General features: G+C 39.5%; 1 protein-coding gene across 4 annotated transcripts in view; it reads left to right on the top strand.

The window, feature by feature from the left end:
- Positions 1 to 16,973, top strand: part of PSEN1 (presenilin 1) — a 45,023-nt gene that overhangs the window by 192 nt on the left and 27,858 nt on the right. For 2 of the 4 annotated variants that reach the window (XM_070757961.1, XM_070757979.1), the window contains exons 2-4: positions 6,965 to 7,075; positions 13,975 to 14,228; positions 15,740 to 15,881. In XM_070757961.1, the coding sequence (XP_070614062.1) occupies positions 6,992 to 7,075; positions 13,975 to 14,228; positions 15,740 to 15,881 (480 nt within the window). In that variant the 5' untranslated portion in view covers positions 6,965 to 6,991. Of the gene's footprint in view, positions 1 to 6,964; positions 7,080 to 11,843; positions 11,952 to 13,974; positions 14,229 to 15,739; positions 15,882 to 16,973 lie in introns of those variants that run through there. The other 2 variants (XM_070757989.1, XM_070757970.1) reach the window with 2 other exon arrangements.

Here is a 16,973-nt window from a genome sequence, read left to right as displayed (position 1 = left end):
GTTTCCTCGGGACTGTTTCCCTTCGGCTCTCTTCCTACCCGCCCCTTTACTACAAAGGAGGAGAATAGCTTCGGTCCATCAAAACTTCCTCCCTTCCTTCCCGCGGCCCTTTGCACCCCTTTGTAAAGCCGGAGTAGGGATTCCCTTGCCCGCTCAGAGCGCCTGCAGAAAAAGCCGGGATGGACAAAAGGGGGTTGAAACGTCGGAGTTCCCCGAGCTTTGACTCCCAAATCGGGCTGTGCCGGGAGGGACAGCGAGGCATAGACCGAAATTTTCTCCCTGGTCTTTAACTGAGTTGAAAGAGAAAACCCTTCGGCTGGATCCGACCCTATAGCAGCCGGTGGCGAAGCTTTGTCTGCGGGAAGCCTGGTTCTCACGTCGTGCAGCTGAAAATGGATAGATTTTCCCTTGACTCCAGGCCAAGATCCGAGACCCATTCATAAGGATCCTTGGATCCGTTTCTATCCCTTAACTGAGATCGGAGTTAAGTTCTCATCTTTTCTTGGGGGTGGGAGGGCCGGGGGGTGTTCCTAAACTTTTTCCAGTCGCATGTGTAATCTTAATGTGTGTACCTTTCCCCAAAGAGGAAGGCAAATAAACAATGACAACGATAGAGAATATTTTATTTATTTACAGTATTTCATTTGTCATATACCTGTATATATATATTTGTATATATATGTGTGTGCGTGTGTGTTTCATTTGTCATATATTTGTATATATATATATTTGTATATATGTGTGTGTGTGCGTGTGCCGCACGAATCCCAGCGACCGGTTAGGTCCCACAGAGTTGGCCTTCTCCTGGTCCCGTCGACTAAGCAATGTCGTTTGGCGGGACCCAGGAGAAGAGCCTTCTCTGTGGCAGCCCCGACCCTCCTTGCCTTTCGCAAGCTCCTTAAAACCCACCTCTGGTCAGGCATGGGGGAATTGAAATTTCTCTTCCCCCTAGGCTTATAGAATTGAGTGGTTCTTTAAATTGGGTTTTTTTAGATTGTTTTTAATATTAGATTTGTTTACATTGTCTTTTTATATTGTTGTTAGCCGCCCCGAGTCTTCGGAGAGGGGCGGCATACAAATCTAATAAATAAATAAATAAATTTGCCATATATCTGTATATATACATTTGTATAGATATGTGTGTGTGTGTTTCATTTGTCATATATTTGTACATATATATATTTGTGTGTCTGTGTCTTACAATTGGGTTAACATATATCAGGCTAAGCAATATGAAGCATTTACAAAATATAGTGCTTGGATTAACACAACTTGCTAAATTACAAAAACCATGTTAGGGGTTGGAAAATATTTGAACTGATCGTAACATGAGCAAATCACAGATACCGGTAAATTGCTATTGCATTATTTTAATTTACATTTTGTGCTTACATTGTGTATTTGATAAATATTTTGGCAGCAGTAAATTAATAATTTTCATATAGGTTTTCATATAGTACAATGCCAATGTTTCTTGCATTATATTACCCCTGTCTTTGTTATATAGTAACATTTTCTTCTTCTTCCCAGGACTGCAAATGTTTCAATTTCATACATCTAATGAAGTGGGCCTTTGGCTTACAAAAAGTTAGGGATAATTGGTACAGAAGATCAAAACTTAAACAGTTGTCTGGAAAACTAAGCTATCATTCATTACTGACAAAATAATAACCAACTTCTGCTACTATACATTGTTTGGGATGAAAGTAGAGATGAAATTTCTCTGTAAAATACTTCTATGTTTGCACTTAGATCTGGAGAAGGAGAAAGAAATTAAGGAGAGAGTTGGTGCTTTTGACTCAATTGCCTCAAACTACTTATTTGTCTTTAAAGCAAATATTTATAAAGAATAAAAATCAACTTGTACAGGATATGGCTGTAGGTCAAAAAGTGAAGAAGCTATGACCGGTTAGATATTGCTGAACTAGAATGGTAAACAATCCTGAAAGGACCAGAAAAGCACATGTTGTGATCAGCATTATTTTTGTGAGGGTAGGAGTGTTCATAGGCATACCTGAAGGCAAACAGAATGCTACTTTGTTGTGATAATAGTAGTGTAGTTATTTATACTAGCATTATTACAACAAAGTAGCATTATATTTGTTTTTTTGTTTTAAATGTGCAGCTAGCTATCATCATTCTCTGTTTAATATTCAATCTTTTTTTCTTAATGCAGTCTTGTTTCTCGTACTTGTCTACCAAAGGTGGGTTCCTTCTAGTTCGCCCGAACCTGTAGCAACCCACTGGTAACAACACGATGATGTCACGGAACCGGTTTGGTTGGTGCCGGTCATCTTTTTTTTTTAAAGCCAGCAAAAAGCTCATATAGAGACATCCCAAAGACACTTTTTCTAATCATTGTCCTTTTATCACTATTGCTTTCCTTTGGGTTTTCCATAAATTATTCTTCAGACTTAATGGATAAAATATGGAAAACTTAGTAAAAAATGTTATACACAATGTTATACAGTAGTCCCTCACCTATCGCTGGTGTTACGTTCCAGACCTGGCTGCGATAGGTGAAATCCGCGATGGGGAATTTCTCCTCCTTCCCAGCTCTTTCTACAACCCCAAGCACACCGCCGCTGCCGCCAACCACTAAGCGCGCCTCCAAAGACTGCCTTCTCGGCACTGGCGAGGCGGGTTGAACGAGGGGACGGGCCTCCGCCGGAGCTCAGTCCCCGCCCCGCTCATCATTCACCCAGCCACGGGCTGGTTGGCTTGTCCTGTATCTGTGCCAACGCTGACTTCAAAACCCGCGATGAAGTGAAGCCGTGGTGGGTGAAGCGCGATATAGCGAGGGACTACTGTACATTTTCATGTCTCTGTGATTTTTGTAATGCTATCTCAATAAATATGACATATGCGTTTCGGTCATACAGTCAAAAAGAAAACAGACTGTTGAAAATCTCAACTGTTTTTACCTGAAATGTAAAACAGTTGCCAATTCAATGAGTCCTGCACAATTTTTTATAGTAATCATTTTCAGGGTTGAGCTTGGCTCATTCTTGTGAATAAAAGACTGTGCTGACCAAAGTAGTCAGATCAGAAACTAGCAACTGTCATTCTTGATTGTATCACTTTATTACTGAGCAGTGGTGGTGCAGTGGTTAGAATGCAATAGAATGGTCAGATCCCACAGAGTCGGCCTTCTCCAGGTCCCGTCAACTAGACAATGTCGGTTGGCAGGTCCTAGGGGAAGAGCCTTCTCTGTGGGGGCCCCAGCCCTCTGGAATCAACTCCCCCTGGAGATTCATACTTCCCCCACCCTCCTTGCCTTCCACAAGAGTCTTAAGACTCATTTCTGCCTCCAGGCTTGGGGCTATTAGATTCTTGACCCTTGGCCGATGAATGTGCAGAGAGAAAGTTGATTGAATGGGAATGACTGCTTTTTATGGCTTGGGGTTTTTAGATTTTATATTTAATTAATTGGATCTAAAATGTTATACATTGTTTTATTATATGTTGTAAGCCGCCCCGAGTCCTTGGAGAGAGGCGGCATAAAGGTCCAATAAATAAATAAATATTGCAGGCTAATTCTGCTGGCGGTTTGGCAGTTCGAATCTCACTGGTTCAAAATTGACTCACCCTTCCGTCCTTCCGAGGTCGGTAAAATGAGGACACAGATTGTTGGGGGCAATATGCTGACTCTGTAAACCGATTAGAAAGGGCTGTAAAGCATTGTGAAGCACTTTATTAGTCTCAGTGCTATTATTATAAAAACACCGTCAAAACATAGTTGTTTAAGGATAACAAAATATTTGTGCCAGTGAGCTTTGTGGTGATTTTTGTGAGCAATAATTTATTTTTACTTTTCTCTTTTATCATTTCAGTAACTATATACTTGCTATGGTGCTCAACATGGGGGTCGGGACCCGTTTAGGGATCAAATGCGGTTTCACAGGGGTCACTTAAGACCATGGGAAAAGACAATTTCCCATGGTGTTAGGAACTTCAGCTTCTATTCTGGGGCCTTGGAACATATTTTTACATTTTGATCAATCAGGCGTTTATAATGGGGGTGTCCCTCTGACCTTCCTGCCAATCATCTTAAAGCTCTGTTGGGATAATTGGCACTAGACTTATGGTTGGGGGTCACCACAACATGAGGAATTGTATTAAGGGGTCGCGGCATTAGAAAGGTTGGGAACCACTGAGAGCGATACAAAAATCATGTTATTGCTTATGTTATTAAATAGGGAGTCAGAAAATATTCCTGAGATTACTGAGCAGGACATACAGATCTACTTTCCACTCATCTTTGTCATGTCATTTTTGAAACCACATTTTGATAAAACAGTACAGGTAATCCTCGACTTACGACCACAATTGAGCCCAAAATTTCTGTTGTTAAGTGAGACATTCGTTAAGTGAGTTTTGTTAAAATTTACGACCTTTCTTGCCACAGTTGCTAAATGAATCACTGCAGTTGATAAAGTTAGTAAGATGGTTGTTAAGTGAATCTGACATCCACGTTGACTTTGCTTATTAGAAAGTTGCAAAAGTTGATCATATAACCTTTGGACACAACAGTCATAAAATATGAAACAGTTGCCAAGTATCTGAATTTTGAGCACACGATCATGGGGTTGCTGCAAAGGTTGTAACTGAAAAATGGTGCTAAGTCACATTTTTCAAGGCTGTTGTAACTTTTAATTGTCATTAAACAGACTGTTGTATAATTCGAGGGCTACTGTACTTGTAAACTGGAAGTTGTAGGGCATTTCCTGGTAACAATGTGGTCTTTAGTATTCTTTAGTACCAATCTAGGGAGGAAAATTAATTTTCATCTTTACCTATTCCTATAATGTGTTTTGGGGCTTGCTGTACAGTTTTCCCTCGATTTTCGCGGGGGATGCATTCCGAGACCGCCCGCGAAAGTCAAATTTCCGCAAAGTAGAGATACGGAAGTAAATACACCATTTTTGGCTATGAACAGTATCACAAGCCTTCCCTTAACACTTTAAACCCCTAAATTACCATTTCCCATTCCCTTAACAACCATTTACTCACCATTATTACTGGTACCATTGAATAAGACACTTAGTGATTTTGATATGTCTAAACATAATTATTTATTAACAATAATTATTTTTTTTTGAGATAACAACGCTGATTTTGGCCAATCAGCAATGGCAGACGAAAGTTTGGCAATGACATTCATGACATCATCGGGCGGGAAAAACCGTGGTATAGGAAAAAAACGCGAAGTATTTTCTAGTTAATATTTTTTGAAAAACCAAGGTATAGGCTATTCGTGAAATTTAAACCTATGAAAATCGAGGGAGCAGACATTTGGTTGACAGGTTGAAAATGATTGCCCCTATCTCTAGGCCTCCAGTAATCTTTTCTCCTTAGTTCATTGTGTCAGTTCATAATAATCTTCGAATTATTATTTAGCTGTCAAAACCAAAACTTTAGCTGTCTTGTTTTCATCTCTTGCTTTTAGATTATTCATTCATCAACTTCCAAATATTAGTTACAGTAATTATTAGTTTGTATTCTCTTTACTGCCATCCCTCTTCAAAATTACTTATAAAACTGCAGTCTTTTCTCTGTACAGCAGAAAATATATACTGTAGTGGTAAGAGTTTCACTATGATATGTAGATATTTATATTCTAAGATTATTTATCGTATTGAATTTCTTTCTGATGCTAGAATTTATGATTAGCCTACCTGAAAAATATTTTTTATTCTGATTGAAATGAGTGGAGGAAGAAACCTTCAAAGGATAGGCAGCAAAATTTTTATGAGCTACAATGCTACTCAGTTTTTTGCATCATATTGATTTGGTGCGTAACACGTTGCTGCCTAATTGTGATTTATAGTCAGGAATGTTTATTAACTTTAAATTCAACAGAATATTTAAATTCAACTATCCTTCTATAGTTCTTCAGCTAGTTCTGATATATTATAAGTGATAAAGTTCAAGCTTAGACAAACTACGGTATGGAACAGATTTGCCAATCATAAATATATGGTAAGTGTGAAATCACTGGATACCCTTTTTCCCCCAAAATAAGACATCCCCTGATAATAAGCCCAATCCGGTTTTTGAGTGCATGGCAATAAAGGAATAAAGAACTTATTTCAGGGTTCCAAAAAATAGAAGAGAGGGTCTTATTTTCAGGAAAACATGGTAGTTACTTAAGCGTCATTAATATCTATACCAGTGATGGCGAACCAATGGCACGGGTTAAGCTTCTTAAAACCCACCTCTGTCGTCAGGCATGGGGGAATTGAGATACAGTATTCCCTTCCCCCTAGGCTTATAAAATTTATTCATGGTATGTCTGTATGTATGATTGGTTCTTTAAATTGGGGTTTTTTAAATTACTTTTAATATTAGATTTGTTTTTTTACTGTTGTTAGCTGCCCGAGTCTGCGGAGAGAGGCAGCATACAAATGTAATAAATCAATTAATTAATTAATAAACTGTTGGCACACGAGATGTTGCTCTAGTTCATCTCCAACGTGCATATGTGTGCCGACCAGCTGATTTTTGGCTCACAGAAAGCCTCTGGGAGGGCGTTTTTGACTCCCAGAGAGCCTCCAGGGAGGTGGGGTGCATTTTTACTCTCCCCCAGCTCCAAGGAAGCCTTTGGGGCCTGGGGAGGGTGAAACACGAGATTACTGGGCCTACCAGAAGTTGGCAAACAGACTGTTTCCGGCTTCCAGGGAGCCTTCGGGGGGCGGGAGAAGCTGTTTTCGCCCTCTCCAGGCATTGAATTATGGGTGTGGGCACTCGTGCATGTGTGATAGCACACACCCACGTCCTTTCTGCACCCAAGGAAAAAAGGTTTGCCATCACTGCTCTATACCAAACTGCTTTTTCTACCCGCTGATTTCGAAAGAGCTGCTAAGATCCTTTTTTTATTTGAGTTCATTTGAATTAATTTTATTTGAGTTCATTCAAATAAATTGTAGATTTTCAGAATTTCTTTCTTAAATTTTTTTTACAGCTGCAGTAACTCCAGAAGAAAGTCCCAATGGCAGAACTATCAGCACATTTTTCACAGGTCCCGCGTGGGCAACTGAGAGAGAACGTTCCTGATAATCAGCTGACCAATATTGTACGTAAGAGATTATTTTAATTCATGCCAAAATATATACTGAATGGATTACACATAGTAAACATGCAGGACCAGTGGCATATTAAGTGTAGGGGTGAGAGCAATCTGTCCCTGGGGCAGATAGTAATGGGGTGTGTTGTATGGTGACTTGGTGTTGTTGTTAGCTCTGGCCCAGCTCCTGCCCCAAGGACTGTGGATGTGGGGGAGACATCCACATGCTGCAGGCCTGTTTTGCCCCCGGAGGAATCTGCTGATGAAGGCTCCTCTGACCAAGAAGACATGAGTGACAGGGAGGAGGAGAGTGGGGCAGACAGCTCAGAAGGAGATCAATTATCTAGCTCCTCCTTGGATTCAGAACAAGAGTTAATGATACAGCCACGCATGCGGAGAGCGATGCATAGGCAACAACAACTGAGAGATTGTTATCAAAGAAAATGAGGCCACCTGTGGTTGGGTGTGGCTGTGGTAATTAGTGAGGCTGCAATAAATAGCAGCCTGTGGGTTTGGCCATTGTGGAGGATTATCTGATCCTTGTGACTGCTTTACTGACTTTGAACTTTTGTGTGCTGATTTTTCCCCGCTTTGAAACTAAACCAGGGCAAAGTGTGTTTCACTTTGTGAAAGAAGAAGGACTGTGAATTGCCTCACAGCTGCAAGCTAAGTATCACCGAACTGATAAGGGACTTGTACAAATTACCAGTTTGTTTGGAGACCAGTGCTCTTTGCTATACCAAAAGAGGGCTTGGTTTAAGTGAATTTTCATTATAAACAACATTGTTTTGAATTTTCAAACGTGTGTGTGTCTGCAATTTGTACCTGTGAATTTTTGGGAGGAGTCTACCAGAGAGCCCGACAGAACACTTGGGGGCAAATAGGACACTATCAGAATGTTGGTAGCAGGTATGGAGCTTGGACATTGCTATTGGCACAACAATTGGTTATTAGTGGTCAGTAGCAAGAGAAAGAGGGTGTTAAAAATTGTACTCTTTAGTATGTCACTGTACAGAATGCCCCTTCCTTGCTCCTTAACTGGATTTCCTCCTTATTTGTATTTTTTTGCTGTGTAAACTGTAGGGTGGATTCTCTGTGGTCCCTTTGTGACAGGGTTAGATTGTAGGGCTAGCATTGTTGAGGAGCTCTAGGCTTAAACATCCATTCATCCATGAAGTTAACTGGGAGTTCTTAAGACCAGTCGCCACCTTTTAGCCTAACCCCCTTTTACAGGATTATTGTGAGCATATGGTGGACAGTGGAAATAGAACAATAATAGTCATAATGGAAATGTATGTGAGAAACCAGAGTTGTTTAATTTGTTGCTCACATTTTTGTCACTTAACTCCCAAATGCCTGTTGCAGCTTCACAAACTAAAACCAATATAATGGAATTCAATATAATACAATACAAAAGGGACAATATATGACAAAGCAAAACAAGATATGGAGAAAAACCATGAAAGGCACTTCAGATCTTCACTTCACTAACTACAGAAAAGTGCCTCCTAAACCAGTGATGGTGAACCTACAGCATGCGTGCCACCTGTGCCATATCTGAGGGCACACAAAGTGTTGCCCTATGTCAACTCCAGCATAGCTGATTTTCAGCCTTCTTTTCAGCTGTTTTCACTCTCCCCAGGCTTCAGGAAAGGTTGCAGCCCAACCAGAAGTTCGTTTCCAAACTTCCAGTTGGCCCATTGAGCAATTCTTTTTACTCTTCAGGAGGCTTTCCTGAATCCCTGGGTGAGCGAATAAAAGCCCAGCGGGCCTACTGGACGTCCATAGGCTTCAGTGAGGCCTGTGTGCATGTGCAGGGGAGTGTGTCCATATGCAGTCAGGTGGTAGGGAAAGCAAGTAGGATGCTTGGCTGCATAGCTAGAGGTATAACAAGCAGGAAGAGGTGCTGGTGAGACCACATTTGGAATACTGTGTTCAGTTCTGGAGACCTCACCTACAAAAAGATATTGACAAAATTGAACGGGTCCAAAGACGGGCTACAAGAATGGTGGAAGGTCTTAAGCATAAAACGTATCAGGAAAGACTTAATGAACTCCATCTGTATAGTCTGCAGGACAGAAGGAAAAGGGGGGAAATGATCGAAACATTTAAATATGTTAAAGGGTTAAATAAGGTCCAGGAGGGAAGTGTTTTTAATAGGAAAGTGAACACAAGAACAAGGGGACACAATCTGAAGTTAATTGGGGGAAAGATCAAAAGCAACATGAGAAAATATTATTTTACTGAAAGAGTAGTAGATCCTTGGAACAAACTTCCAGCAGACGTGGTTGGTAAATCCACAGTAACTGAATTTAAACATGCCTGGGATAAACATATATCCATCCTAAGATAAAATACAGAAAATAGTATAAGGGCAGACTAGATGGACCATGAGGTCTTTTTCTGCTGTCAGACTTCTATGTTTCTATGCCTGGGGCTGAGGGCATTGCATTATGGGTATGGGTACGTGCATACACCATTTTGGCACTCAAGCCAAAAAAGGTTCGCCTACACTGCCCTAAACAATCTGGCCCCAATCCTTCAAAAACAACTTTTTTAAAAAAAATTATGTAGGGTTGAAGCTATGTAGGCCTGGGAGGTAGGGGGGTTTGACTGTTGCATAGGGCAGGTGCATCACCCATTAGATGGTATTTTTAATTGACCAAATGCAGAGTACACTAATCCTGTCACAATAAGTAGAATGGGCAGCCCCTACAGCAGATTGGTACCAGTAATCCTTGAAATATTTAAGCTCCATGCCTGATAGGGCTTTATCCAGGATCTTGAAATACACCTGGAATCCAACTAACCACCAGTTTATCTTAATAGTAAGAGCAGGGGTGGGCAGCAGACAGGACGGGATGGAACGCAGTTCCACCGGCGGAAATGAAGATGTGTGCCCAGCTCCAGCTGATTGGCGTCTGCACTCCTTGCTTTTTTCCTCTTTCCTCCTTTTCTCCTGGCCTCGGACGAGCATCTCTCTCTCCTGCCCGGCTTCCCTCCAGCCTCACGCGACCACCTGCCACCTGAGGTGCAAGCAGAAGGTGTGGGTGGAAGGGGTGCTGGCAGCATTTATGCTTCTGGCAGCACCCATTTGCCTAGCTACCCAGCCTGAGGTAGGGAGAGCGACCCAGGAAGGAGAACGCGAGAAACATGAAGCAAATTGTCACCCCCAGTGAGTGAAATTGGTAAGGTTGTAAGCCGAGGATTTAAGAATTCACTTGAATGATGATGATCATTCAAGCCACTCCCACCTGGTCACACGGCCAGCAAGCCACTCCTACCCAGTCACATGACCATTAAGCCACACCCACAGTGTGGCAGTAAAAAGTTTGGCTGCCCATTACTGAGTAAGACTACTACATGAGAATAATGAAGTGTGCCCTTGAACGTTCACTGGGCTTCAATTTGGATGAGCTGTAGAGCATGTTGCAGTAATCTATTTGCAACTTGAGTAGGGTATGAGTAACCATAAAGAGGGCCATTTCAGGAATGGGTTCAGCTGGGTCCATTAGCTGAACCTATATAAAAACCTTCCAGTTCACAACCATTAAGTTGCTTTTTAAGGAGGAGTTCTCAATTCAGAAAGACCCCTTCAACTTGTACAACTAGTAGGACCCTTCACGACATATCAATGACCAAACAGTATACAATAATACAGTTAAATCCAATTAATATAAACAGTTAATTTAAAACATTATAAAAAGGCTAAAGATTAAAATCATTCATATAATTACAGCCATAAGCATACTGAACATTCAATGGCGAGAGGTTGGGATCTGATGCCCCCAAGCCTGACGGCATAAATACGTTTTCAGGTTCTTATGAAAGGCCAAGAGGGTGGGGGCAGTGCGAATCTCCGGAGGGAGCTGATTCCAGAGGGCTGGGGCCCCTACAGAGAAGGCTCTTCTCCTGGGCCCCGCCAAACGGCATTGTCTAGTTGACGAGACCTGGAGAAGGCCGACTCTGTGGACCTAACCGGATGCTGAGATTTATGTGGCAGAAAGCGGTCCCGTAAGTAATCTGGTCCAATGCCATGTAGGACTTTGTAGGTCATGACCAACACTTTGAATTGTGCCCGGAAACCAACTGGCAGCCAATGCGTTCCTTGTTGCAAGAGAGGCATGCCACAGAAAAGTTTATGACTCAACTTCTACTCCCTTGAACACCAGATTTTGATGTTATCTTTTAAAAATTATTTTCTAGGAAATCTTGTTTTCTATGTAATATAATTCTTACCCAGGTTCTGGATTAGTGTTAGTTTAATAAATAAAATCATGCTGTATATCAATTCTCAGTCTGATGGCTTGTTAGATGTGCTGCTATTAGAGTTCCAGACTTAAGCGATAGAAGGGTGAATTGTAGTTCTGATATGTTCTGCACCATATTTTGTTATGTTGCTTGAGAGAGGCTCAGAGGAAGCAGGCAATTTGTGTTACCCCGAAGCGTAGTATTTAAAAATCTGCTTAGATCAGGGGTCCCCAAACTTGACAACTTTAAGACTTATGGATCTCTACTCCCAGAATTCTCCAGCCAGCTATTTCTTGAATCATAAGGAAGCCGTAATATTACAATCGGATATTAATATTGTGAAACCATTGCCTTGTAATGTTGGTTGAAAATCAGCACATTACTGACACGTGTAAGAAGTATTACTTTTGATGTTCTACACCTTTAAATAGATTGCTCTGGATTTCATATTAACTATAACTTTGATAGTTACCAAGGTTGCTGTTTATCTTTGGTATTACTCATTCACCTTGAAGATATATAATACATTCTTGTACACAATGGGATTAGTTCAAACCTTTTTCAAGGCTTTATTTCCTTAATGGCTGGTAAAGTTGAAGAATCCATTCCTTTGCTTCTGCTAAACGCTAATCAGGTAGGGCCCTATATTTTCTATATACTAAAGCAAAGTGCAAAAGCTGTAACACGATTCCTTTCCATTAAAAATGCACCTTTGCACAGACTTTGCATTCAAGGCACCGGTGAGTAATCTTGTTTGAGCAGTTTCAAATGGTAGCTAGAGCATAGTATTAAGGGTTTGATATAAATGTTCTTTTTTTCCCTATTTATTCTCCTTGCGACAGTATTCTAGATTCTGAGTTATCAGTGTGAAAATAATTCTACTTATTTATGAAAATTAATTCTGTTATAAAACAATCCCAAATGTTTGTCACAGAATTGTTGCATTTTTATTACATACGTTTGATAAAGGTTTTCTTAAATTGCGCATATTGTTCTCCAGAAATGGTAATATAGAATCACAGTTTTGGTATATTTTGTTTGTTTGTCTGATCTATGTTTATTCTTAAACGTATGATTTTACTTCTAGGGGAATATTAATATGAAAATTTGGGAGCTTGGTGTTGATACACAAACCAGGGCATCATATTTTGGGGACTCTTCTAAATGCCATAAACATGTTGCTGCCTCTCTACTTAACCTCTTTTAAGAAAGCACCATATTGGTTTCAAAAACCATCATGCCTGCCGCTTGTAATGAAAATGCAAAGGGTAAAAGTACAGGCAGCAGATCGAAGAGCTACAGAAGCACTATGGGACTGGGAGGAGCGGATAGAATTAAATCTGGTTTTGTTACAGGCTAAAAGAAATTGAGTTTCACCTATGATTTATCTTCTTCACATTTTAAAACACTGTATGCTGCTTAAGTAGTTAAGGAAAGTCTGCATGGTATCATTACAATTCCATGGAGTTCAAATTTGACTATATAAGATCCAAATATAAGCAAAATGAAAATGTAAATTATGTTAACCTTCACTTATATATGCTATCCCTACTTAGTGATAAGTTACTATATATTGTTCTGCCGGGCTCTCTAGTAGAAGCCTCCCGAATATTTACGGGTACAAATTTCAGACACACACACGTTTGAAAATTCAAAACAATGTCCTTTATTACAAAATTCAAAAGAAACAAAGCACCCTTTTTGTATTGCAAAGAGCGCTCTTCCCCAAAACAACCTTGTCGGCTGTACAAGTCCCTTAATCAGTCCTTCAGTACTTAGCTAGTAGCTGTGATGAAATGTCACAGCCCTCCTTCTTCCCACAAAGTGAAACACACACACACTTTAGTCTGCTTTGGTGTCAAAGGCGTGAAAAATCCACAAACAAAGTTCAGACACAGCGAGGCACGATCCTGAAGAACTGCGATCAGATAATCTTCCACAACGGCCAAACTAGCACGCTGCTATTTATAGCAGCAGCTCTAATTACTGGAGCCCCACCCAAACACAGGTGGCCTCTCTTATCACCTGCAATATTTCCTCAAGTGGTCTCTTCGATGCATAAGTCTGTGCCTGCGTGGGTCTAACACTTTGTCATCCGAATCGACCAAAGATAATGGTGATTGGCTTCCTGGGCTGTGTGCCAAGCCCCCCTCTTCCAAGTCACCCCCACCTTCTTCTTCGTCTGAGGAAACTGCACTCCCTGACTCTGCCGGCAACAAAACAGGCCTAGGACATGTTGACGTTTCCCCTGCCTCCACCTCCACATTCCCTGGGGCAGGAGCTGGGCCAGAGCCAACCACAACAATATATTAACTTGATAAATTCATAAAAATCACTTTTTATAGTCACAGCATTAAGTTTTTACTTTTGTGATGTGTACCACCTACAGTTCACATTTTGGAAATGTTCATTTAATGTTTTGTTATGTCCTATGTGTTATGTTTTCTTTTTAAATAATAATAAAAATTATTTTTTTTAAAAAAAGAAAGTCTGCATTCCATGCTGACAACTCCACATTCCCCTCTGGACCATTTCCTGCATAGCTACGGCAGTCTAGCAGCATTTGGGGCTCCTTGATCCATTGACTTTTAGAATTTGAAACACAAGAGACACGTAAAACATGGAAATATTTACGGATGTGGGGTTCTTAATTTCAGAATGCCAACAATGAAAGACGACCACAGGAGAGCGGTGACCGGAGAGCTAATAATCCTGCTCCAGCAACTAATGGACAGCCACAGCCAAGGCCTCGACCAACGGTGGAGCAAGATGAGGAGGAAGAGGAAGAGCTGACACTGAAATATGGGGCGAAGCATGTGATCATGCTCTTCGTGCCTGTCACGTTATGTATGGTAGTTGTGGTTGCCACTATCAAGTCTGTCAGTTTCTATACGCGCAAGGATGGACAGTTGTAAGTAACTTAATTTTTTCCCTAATTGCTTTTTTTCTTGCTGTGATACTCTATTTTTTAATCTCCTTTGTATTTATTCTTTTTAACCAATGTTTCAAAACATGGTTATTCTCAGCATATTTGCTATTTTTGCTTTTGCTAGAAATACCTTTTCCTCTAGTTCAGTGGTTCACAACTTTTCTAATGCCGTGACCCTTTAATACAGTTCCTCATATTGTGTTGACCCCCAATCACAAGTCTAGCACCAATTCTCCCAAGAAAGTTTTAAGCTGATTGGCAGCTTAAAATCAGAGGGACAACCCCACTGTAAACGCATGATTGGTCGGATTGTAAAAATATGTTCCAAAATGCCAGAATAGAAGCTTTAGTTCCTAACACCTTAGGAAATTTGTTTTTTTCCTATGGTCTTAGGTGAGAAATGGTCTTTCAAACTCCCAAAGGGGTCCCGACCCCCAGGTTGAGAACCACTGCTCTAGTTATTCAAAATTACAGTTTTGGAAAATAAATTTTTAACTTCAACCCTTCTTCCCTACCTTCCTCCCTTCTCATTTGTCCAATTTTAAATAATCCCTTTATGTTTCTTTGAACCAATACAAGTAATTATGGAATAGTATTGGATATTTTCATTCATAGATAGATTATTGGGTGAATCCTTCTATTTTTTTTTCTACTAATGAGAAACTTACATCAATAGAAATAGTGGGTCATCTTTCTCTTACACTTTACATATCTGTTCCAGAGGTGTCCCTTAATCCTGCCTAATCGATGGGCTTTTGTTAAAGCCCCTTTTCCCCATTTTCCTGACGGAAGCTGCCTATCAATGGAATCATAGTTCTTTAATTTTGCCCGTCATATTATCATGTAAAGCCAATTTATGTATTTATTTTGGGAATTAAATGTTTTTTTAAAGTAAATGGTTATTACCTTTATTATTTATCTCTTTAATGTTGGAATATCAAGGTAGGTCCCTGAATTAAATTAAAATACACCCCATTATCTAAGCTGCATTCTTTTAGTGTTCAGGTGTGGATTAATGAATCTCAAAAGAGTAAATGTGATTTAGTGTAAGTGCTACACTGAATCACAACATTTCTTTTTCATGTGCATTAATGGAATGTGAATTTGAATATCTTATTGGGAAAGTCGTGATGCGTAGCTCAAGATAACTCATTGCATACGTCTTATACAAACCACAGAAGTCGTGTTTTGGATTCATTACAAATGAAACTGAAAAGAGATGATCAAAGAGGGGAAGTGCCATGTATCATTGATACATGGCTGACATTGGGAAATCCTGAAAGTGGCTGGAAAGGGCTGCTGCTGTATTTTGACTTCGTTGGCCGCTTAATATGAAGTAGCAATGTACTTGTAATTCATTTTATAGCCACAAGATGGGGAGTGCGAGAAACTTTATAGAGTGTTCCATATTTGTTGAATTCTTTTTTTAATGAGAAAATGTATCCTGATTTAAAAGCATGTGATTTTTTATTTTGCTCTGTGTTGCATTGTAGAATCTATACTCCATTTACAGAAGATACAGAAACTGTTGGACAAAGAGCTCTAAATTCTGTACTCAATGCTGCCATCATGATTAGTGTCATTGTTGTCATGACTGTACTCTTGGTTGTGCTTTATAAATATAGGTGCTATAAGGTGAGCTCAAAATTACAATATTTTCATTCAAACTCCCATTTCCATGTATTTATAATCCTATTCTAGAATTTACCCTATTCCAGTTTGTAAAGGACCGAAACAATTGTTAAATCTATGCTTCATCTGAAGATTAACTATGAAACAGCAGAATGGGACAAAAAACACCATATTTTTGTATTTTACAAAAGAAATTCATAATAATGACCATCAGAAATTAGCAGTTAGACATTTTAAATCTTACTTTAAAATGTTTTTTGAAAAGGAGGAGAACCTGAAATAAATTAAAATAACTATTAACCTGATATTCAAATGTATTCAAATAATCAAATATTGGTCTATTTTGGGTGACTCCTTTAATTTCAGCAGATTTTTGTTCTTTGTTTTGTTTTTAAACTTTATTCTGTTACATGAGCCACAAATTAATGTAAACAATTCAGGTTTTATTGATAAAAGTAAAACATTCCACGATATAAATTTAGAAAGTTTTTAAATGAGATTTTAATGGATGAATAGAATCCGGTGCAGCAAATCAGTTCATGTGGGCAAAAGTATCAAATGAAGCATGGCAAATCAAATTCTGAAGACCTACCTTTGTGCACTATTAAACAATACTTTATTCTAAATTTAATTTTGAAATAATGAATAGGTTGGTTGTATTATAGAACAATTAAATGTATAGATGGTGCAATATATGTATAACAGGTTTAAATTATCAGATTTATCTGTGAATATTTCTGCACTGAAATTATAGCCATAATTATCTTCATTTGCATATTGATTTATATGTCACTACTCTGATAGCAGCACTGGCTAAAACACCCTATTATGCATTACAAAGAATACTGCAGGTTCTGGATTATACACTGCTCAAAAAAATAAAGGGAACAGTTAAACAACACAATATAACTCCAAGTAAATCAAACCTGTGAAATCAAACTGTCCACTTAGGAAGCAACACTGATTGACCATCAATTTCACATGCTGTTGTGCACATTCGACTTTGTACAGAACAAAGTATTCAGTGAGAATATTTCATATCCTCATTGAAATATTCTAAACATTTCTATATTCATTCAGATATAGGATGTGTTA

This window comes from Erythrolamprus reginae, chromosome 1 (assembly GCF_031021105.1).
Source record: "Erythrolamprus reginae isolate rEryReg1 chromosome 1, rEryReg1.hap1, whole genome shotgun sequence".
Taxonomy (NCBI): Eukaryota; Metazoa; Chordata; class Lepidosauria; order Squamata; family Dipsadidae; genus Erythrolamprus; species Erythrolamprus reginae.
This window is presented reverse-complemented; position numbering and strand designations above follow the sequence as displayed.